Source organism: Carassius gibelio, chromosome A18 (genome assembly GCF_023724105.1).
Source record: "Carassius gibelio isolate Cgi1373 ecotype wild population from Czech Republic chromosome A18, carGib1.2-hapl.c, whole genome shotgun sequence".
NCBI lineage: Eukaryota > Metazoa > Chordata > Actinopteri > Cypriniformes > Cyprinidae > Carassius > Carassius gibelio.
In genome coordinates, this window is record NC_068388.1 from 233,006 (window position 1) to 240,830 (window position 7,825).

The 7,825-nt window shown below is 41.3% G+C and overlaps 1 protein-coding gene across 2 annotated transcripts; it reads left to right on the forward strand.

Annotated features, from left to right (window-relative positions):
- The first annotated feature begins 494 nt into the window (after nucleotides 1-494).
- Nucleotides 495-2,493, forward strand: LOC127934130 (nicotinamide riboside kinase 2). Of its 2 annotated transcripts, XM_052531295.1 has the most exons (8): nucleotides 496-720; nucleotides 1,251-1,341; nucleotides 1,418-1,466; nucleotides 1,586-1,772; nucleotides 1,847-1,918; nucleotides 1,990-2,096; nucleotides 2,173-2,255; nucleotides 2,334-2,493. In XM_052531295.1, exons 1-7 carry the CDS (start codon nucleotides 695-697, stop codon nucleotides 2,247-2,249), a joined length of 609 nt encoding a protein of 202 aa, XP_052387255.1. In that variant the 5' UTR covers nucleotides 496-694; the 3' UTR covers nucleotides 2,250-2,255; nucleotides 2,334-2,493. The 2 variants fall into 2 exon arrangements, with proteins under 2 accessions (XP_052387256.1, XP_052387255.1); XM_052531296.1 differs by lacking the exon at nucleotides 1,418-1,466 and having other exon boundaries at nucleotides 495-720.
- The last annotated feature ends 5,332 nt before the right edge of the window (nucleotides 2,494-7,825 follow it).

Consider the following 7,825-nt stretch of genomic DNA (forward strand, 5'->3'; position numbering starts at 1 on the left):
ATTTCAACAAAGTTGAATATAATTATGAGCTATGATTCATCATATTTTAACTATGTAAAGGAGTGTGTGCTGATCCACGCGCATGCGCACAAACTGAGTCCAAATAAGGAACAACAGGAAAAACCCGGAACTCCCAGAACATTTCACTCAATTCACTGTACACACTCATCACGTGTGTGTGTGTGTAGGTGTGTGTGTGTGTGTGTGTGTCTGAGAGAGGGGGGGGTATTTTATGTTTTTCAAACTTTTTTTATTTATTAAGAACACAGTATACCTACAAATAAAAGGGTCTCCATTAAAAGAAACAAATTAAATTAACAATAAATAAAGTCTAAAATATTTAGAAAGAAGAAAAACTAGACTAATCAGATTGAACATCGTTTTTTTGTGTGTATATATATATAACTTCATCCTTAAATTGGAACATCATGAGTCACACTTTAAAAAAAATATCACGTGACAGGCCACACTGTGCCGCGCTTTCCGCTGCGTTTAAATAGCCAATGAGCGCGCACCAGCCGATAGAGTCTGAGCCGAAGCATCTCTCTGAGGAAGATCGCGTGCGTCGATCAGCTTTCATTCCGCTAAACATGGAGAACTCGAGCAGCTGACGATTCCTTCAACCTTCTCTTTTCACACTTCCCTTCGTCCGGTCACCGATCCGTCAGCGACCCGCGTCTGTCTCAGTGCGAGGATGAAGATCATCATCGGGATCGGAGGGTGAGTGAGCGCGTGCTCGTGCCCGTGCAGTCCCCGTGCTGCTTTCATGCTTTCACACAATCACCATAGTAACAGGTATTCCCACCAGAATGACAGTTAGCGCGGTGTGTTATCAGAGAGTTTTAATAGATTCATTAATTTGTGATATAGTAGTAACTGGCATTTTGGTGAAAGCTGCGGTTACAATAGTAACATGTGAAAAAATAAGTTTATTACGTGTGTAATGTGCAGTTAGAGGGACAGTTCACCCAAAAATGAAAATCCTGTATTTGACTCTCCCTCAAGTTATTCCAAACCTGGGTGAGTTTATTTCTTCAGTTGAGCACAAATTATATTATTTTAAAGAATGTTGGAAACCAAACAGGTGGCGGTAGCCATTGACTTCCACTGTAATTTTCTCCATACTGTGAAAGTTAAGTGGCTACCATCAACTTGAGAGCATTGAGTTTTCACTTTTGAAACTGTCCCTTTAAAGTGTGTTGTTGATTGGTATGTGTTAAATATATAACACGCGTGTTTCCGCCCCACAGGGTCACGAACGGCGGTAAAACAACACTGACGGACCGTCTGGTCAAGAACCTGCCCAACTGCTGCGTGGTCCATCAGGACGAGTTCTTCAAGGTCAGTATCATCAGAGGTCAGGAGGTCAGAGGTCAGAGGTCAGTGTTCTGGAGTGTCTCACTGGTGTATGTTTCAGCCCCAAGATGAGATTGAAGTTGATGAAGATGGCTTTAAGCAGTACGATGGTAAGCCGGGCTCCTCTCCAGGGGATGGTGGTGTGTTTCTGCATGTCTGGCGCTCCGCTCCGTGTCCTCGCGCTCACGAGTGTGTGTGTGTGTGTGTGTGTGTGCGTCTCCCTTCACAGTCATCAGCGCTCTGGACATGGACGCCATGATGAGCACCATCCACGCCTGGCAGCAGAACCCCGTCAAGTTCGAGCGATCCCACGGTGTCAACAGCTCTCTGGACTCGGAGATCCTTCGGCACGCTCCGGACGAGGATGGAGGCGTTCACATCCTGATCGTGGAAGGGTTTCTGCTCTACACCTACGGGTGAGCGACGCATGCTAACATGCTCGACTGACCAATCAGACCACGCTGTCACTGACCGCTGTGTCTCTCTGCAGACCTCTGATCGAGGTGTTCGACCAACGCTACTTCATTTCCATCCCGTACGAAGAGTGCAAAAAGAGGAGGAGGTGAGTGACTCCCGCTGCGTCTGATGACGTCCCAGCATGCACCTGATCTCACGCTTCTCTCTGTGTTTCAGTTCAAGGAACTATTCGGTGCCGGACCCCCCCGGTCTGTTCGACGGACACGTGTGGCCCATGTATGTCAAACACACTCAGATCATGGAAGACTCCGGGGTTGATGTCGGTGAGTCTTACAGGAAACAGACTCGGTGTTCCTCAGTGTCTGAGCTTCTTCAGACTGTAATGTGTTTGTGTTTCAGTGAAACTAGACGGAACCATGTCCAAGGAACGGCTGTACAACATCGTGTACGGGAGCATCCTGAACCGTCTGCCCTGACCACAGGTGTGTGTATGTGTGTGTGATGTCCAGCGTGCTCCTGAGTCTCAGTCGTGTTCTGATCGTGTGACGTCTGTGTTTCAGATCGGCTCCAGCGCTTCACATCGCCTGCGTCTGCATCGCTGCTGTTTATATCTCTGTATTTATTATTAATCCAGCTGTTATAAGGCTATGTTTATATCAACATCAGGATGGAGAGACTGTTCTGAGCATGCACAAGCAAATAAACGAAGCTCCTGCAACACGTTGTTGTGCTTGACTGTTTCTTCTGAGTGTGATTTATTACGAGGAACACTGATGATGATAAGAGTTCATTAAAGTCAATCCAAACCTCTGTTTCTTCAGTGGAGCTCAAAGGAACATCTGCTCTTGTAGAAGAAATACATCACAACATCACAATACTCCATGCGAGTCACACAGCAGAATAGTTTCCTCTGCAGTGAGTCAGGAACACATTTGGAGGCTGTGTCTGTGTTTATGTGGTCAGCGAGAGCAGACCTGTTATTATGGTTTCCGTCATATTTCTTTTCTTAAACACATCCTCTCAGACGCTCACACTAAACCGGCTGCTGTAAACTCACGCCTCAGACGTGTCACATAACTGAGAACCTCAGGAGAACATCTCTACAGAGCAGCTTCATTCTTAGGGTCTGTCATCTTAAAGGGACAGATCACGCTAAAATGAACATTTGATATTCATTTACTCTTCCTAAAATCATCCAAGACTGAGGTGACCATAAACAATAAAGCTGAACAATAAAGATGATTTTTAGCTGAAGCTGTGCTCCTCTTTGAATCGTAATATACAACTCAATGGCTACCGTCACTTTAAGAGTCAAATAAATCATAGTGTCTCCTGATGATATTCTGAGATCTTATGAAGAGAAACTGATGATTACTGTATGTACAGCATTATTACTGTAATCAAGAGTCTCAGACAAATGATCCGGAGTGATTCGTTCACAAACGAATCATTCTTCTGAACCAGATCTTTACTGAACTGGCTGAAATGAGTGGAATCAGCAGTGAATCTGATTCTGATGAACGAACTGATTCAGCTTCAGTTCCTCAACAGACACTGAACTGAGGAAACAGTTCGATTCGGACTGAACACCGTGAACACAACACTTGAACGAAGGCCCAAATCAACCTCTTTATGGTTTCTCTGTGTTTATGTAGAAAGGTGAGCTGATGAAGACTAGTTTATACACTTTATATGCTTTAGACATGCAAAACATCCACGTTTAACATCATTATTGGGTGCTTTAATAATAGAATCAGGTATGTGATGACATAGAGTGAACTGAATCAAATGAATCAGTTCACAGAGTAGAATCATATTTCCTTGTTTTCTACACATAAACACTCAGATATCTCCTGACGGCGAGTGAGAGATTGTGTTTGTGTTTGTGACCTCCCTGTGACCCGTGGATTCAGTCTGACCCGAAGCTGGGACTCTGTCTCTGGACGCTCGAGTCATTATGAGTGTGTAAGCAGGATGTGCTGATCATAAACCCCAAATAGAGCGAAAACACCAACTCTGTCCTGACCCCAAACCCACTGACCACATTCACATTACGCTTTATTTACCGCGGTACACACAGAAATATAATGTAATCATACAGTGGTCTTGTGTTCGCTGCAGACATGATTCAGTAGAACAAGTGTCTGAATCATGCATTAGAAAGATATTCATAATGTACATTATAATGCATTATATCTTTTCACGAATACATAATTGTAACCACATTTCAAAAGCATTATAGTATTTGAAGGTTTGTTTGTCATGTTTTAATGCATTATTCTTTCTAAAGTTGTAATAATGATTAGATTACTGCGTTACATTGATTCATACAAAGGCATATTTGATGCATATTTGATGCAAACTACTTTTATTGTGCATTATATTTAAAGTCTTACCCTAATTTGTTTTGTCATGAAAATAAAAATTAACTAAAACTGAGTCAAACTTTTATAATGTATATTAAATATGTTATTATAAGCTAAGGTGCAGAAATTAAGGTAACACGTTTGCCTATAATGAATATAAATAAATAATGGCTTTATATTGTTGAATGACTAATTAATGATTTTATCCTGAAAATAATAGAATTGAACAGACCATACAGTCTGATAGCACTCAAAATGAAGATGTCTCATGCTGATTAGTGTTAATATCTAGTGATTTATCAGTCTTCTGATTTCTTCAGTCATGATCGCTGGTTCTGTGCGGAGCTGCTAAACGTGTGCTGGAACAGAAGACAGTGGACAGATGCTGTTACAGACTCAATCACAGAAACAGAAAGCTGTTGTTGAGCTGCTGATGCTCATTATTTGTGCTGATTTTGATGAACTTGACTCTGACCTTCAACACGTGTGTGTCATTTGTATGTTCGGGACACTGGAGCTTCAGCGTGTGTGTGTCGTATTTCACACGCAGCCGTCAGGGGTCACAGAGTTCGTCATGTGAGTCTGACGTGTAGCGTGTGGACGGGGCTGCACACGTGTGTGTGTGTGTGTGTGAGCTCTGTCTGTGACACACTCAGAACAACACAACAGTGTCAGAACTCAACTCTAGAGAGACTGGATATTAAAGGCCTTATATATCAGGTTTAGTTTAGGGTCAAGGCGAGACACTGCTGATTAACAGAGTGTTTGTGCACTGGTCAGTTTAGAGGTTTAGGTCTATTTTGCTTCTCTAACACACCCTCTTTCAGACTACTGGAAAGAAAACATCTAAAATGCACATTTAAGGGTTTGTTTTATTGCACTTTATCTATTAGCGTTTGCAGATTTGGATCTCAATCCCTATCTTTAAAGAGATTTTCTCTTACAGACACCAAACAAGACAAACAAGAAAAATCCAACTTGCTGAAATCCTATTTAAACTTCTTCTTCTGAGAACTAATTAAGTTAAATTAGTTAAAATGTATCTCCTCCTAGACTTTCAAAGCTACAAACACCAAACTCAGGTCATATCTTCAGACTGGTCTGACTTGGGTTGCCATCATTTTACCGAACTCGTTTAGTTCTGATCCGGCTACGGATTTCGTAAACCAGTCTATCAAATCCACTTAAAATCCCATAGACTTTCACTGAGTGAATTTCATTGCTGAAATACAACTGGGTAAACTAGCAGTGGCTGCTAGTAACATGGTAGCAATGCTAGAAACGTGCTAGTAACATGCAAACCTTGTTAACTAACATGCTAACTATTTTCTGATTTCTGGAGTGATGAAAAGAGAAATCCAAAATCCTCTGAAAAAACCTTTAACTCTAATATGAAAACAAAATCAAACAACAATTATCAATAAAATCTTCAGGTTTCTGTTCTAGACGTCTATGCAAATGAATGCATATTTAATTACATAGATGTCTAGAACAGAAACCTGAATATTGCACAAGTACAAGGCAGGTGTCTTCATGTGGGGTGCAGGATCCCTGGTGAAGTAGGGGAGTACTGTCTTACAGTATGAGCATTAATCTGGTTCAGTGCTGACCAGTTCAGAGATGATGAACAAGTAAACAAACACTTTCCGGAGGTTTTCCAGTCTGTGCAGAATGGAGCGCTTCTGGAAGAGACAGTCTGACAAATAAATAGAGGTCTGGCATAAGCGTCTCCTCCTCCAGGTCTGGCTGCGGTTCAGGGTTAACCAGCTCACTGTGGTTCACTCACACAAACACACTCTCTCACGGCATAAACAAGACAATAAATCCAGCCGTCTGCGGCAGAACCCTCATCAACACCATCACTTTCACCTCTATCTGTCTGTCCATCCGTCAGTCCCTTCATCTGTTTCTCTATCTGTCTCTGTCTGTCCATACGTCTGTATGTCTCTCTATCTACCTAGTTTTACTAATAACTCTGCCTCCCTGGAAAACCAAGTAATAAGTAAAATATCATGATGTATGAATATAATAATCAGCTTTATAAAGTGTTCAGAAACTCACACCATGAGTTTTATTCCAAGGTTATGCATGAGCCAATGAAATGTTTGCCTTAAATGAAATTAAAGTTGCATTGATTAGAAGCATCTGCCAAATGCATGCATGCAAATGTGAATTCTGAACCACGGTATTACCATCTAATACCACGCATGCTAAGTTGCCTAAAATGTCCAGGTTTTGGCTCTGTTTTCTTGATGTAATGTCTAAAAAGCAGTTTGACCGATAGTGTGCAGCCGCGCGAGAAGAATGGTGGAGAAGAATGTAATGTATGAGGACTTCAGAGAGACTTTCAATAAGAAAACAACCAATTAGTTGATTTAGAAACTAGCACGCAAGGTCAGGCTTTTTCTGTAGAGGTCAGAGGTCGTTGCTGTAGTGACCTGATGTTCTGGTCATAGTTCAGCAGCAGTTTGGTGTGTTTGAAGGCTTTCAGTCAGCAGATGTTACTTCAGATGAGAAGAAATAATTTTGAGTCTATATTTGGGTTTGGTGTCTAATACACAAACTCCACCCAATTCCAGAGCAATTACCCCCCGCCTGTCACATTATATAACAGCAGCAGACCGCAGCGTCTCGCCCTGAGCTAACGTGAGCGTGACCTGCTGACCGCATCACTTCCTGTTGTGAGGCCGAGCTGAGCATGTGTGGACGGGTGCTGTTTACCCAGTCTCACCTCCACATGTGCTCAGCGTCTGTGGTTCCGGATCCGTGGGTTTGTTTTTCTCCTTCAGGCCCAAGCAGCTTAATCCAGACGCCCGCGCGGAAAAGAGGGGCGCGTCACCCTCAAAACCGCGGGAAGCCAGGCCTGTCTGTCTGCGTCAGAGCGCTGCTGTCTCACACACGCATGTGAACACAGTACAGAACACAGTAATACTGCGGTACCTGCCACATGACACTTCTGGAACATTTCTGTTAATGCTTTCCTCACAGAGACACACCCTAATGACACACAGGATCAATCCCATGATGCTCTGCTGCCACCTAGAGTCCAGCGCTCACACTGACACGGAGACAGATGATTACACACTCCATATCATACTGCTGATTTCACCAGAAAAACTCAGCATCATGAAAATGATAATTTTTCTTGTGTAAATGTGGGAAAATATCACATACACAAGATTAAACTGTAAGCAAAAACACTGCAAAAAAAAAAAGCTTGCTGTATTCTGTATGAATATAGTTTTGGATTATTTCATTATGTACTATTTATTTTTGTATAACTTTGTTGGATTCCTTATTCTAATAATAATTAAAAAAACACTAAAGTCCCATTAATAAATATGATGGCAATTAAGTTCATAAGCATTCAAATATGATTTTTTTTTTTGATTGCTAAGTTTTAAACAACATGAGCTAACAATGAGCAAAGTGTTATTAAATTTTTTATTAATCTTTGTTAATGTTTGCTAATAAAAAGACACTTATTATGGTTAGTGTACAGAGCATTAACTAAACTTTAACACATCCAATTTTGATTATAATAATGTTTTAGTAAATGCCGAAATTAACTTATGATTGTTAGAAAAAAAAGGTTTTAAAAATAATAATGGTTTTATAATCTGTTTAACTGTATTAAAAGAGCATTATAGAAGTTTTTTTTTCTTTGTGGAGAATATGGTGACACA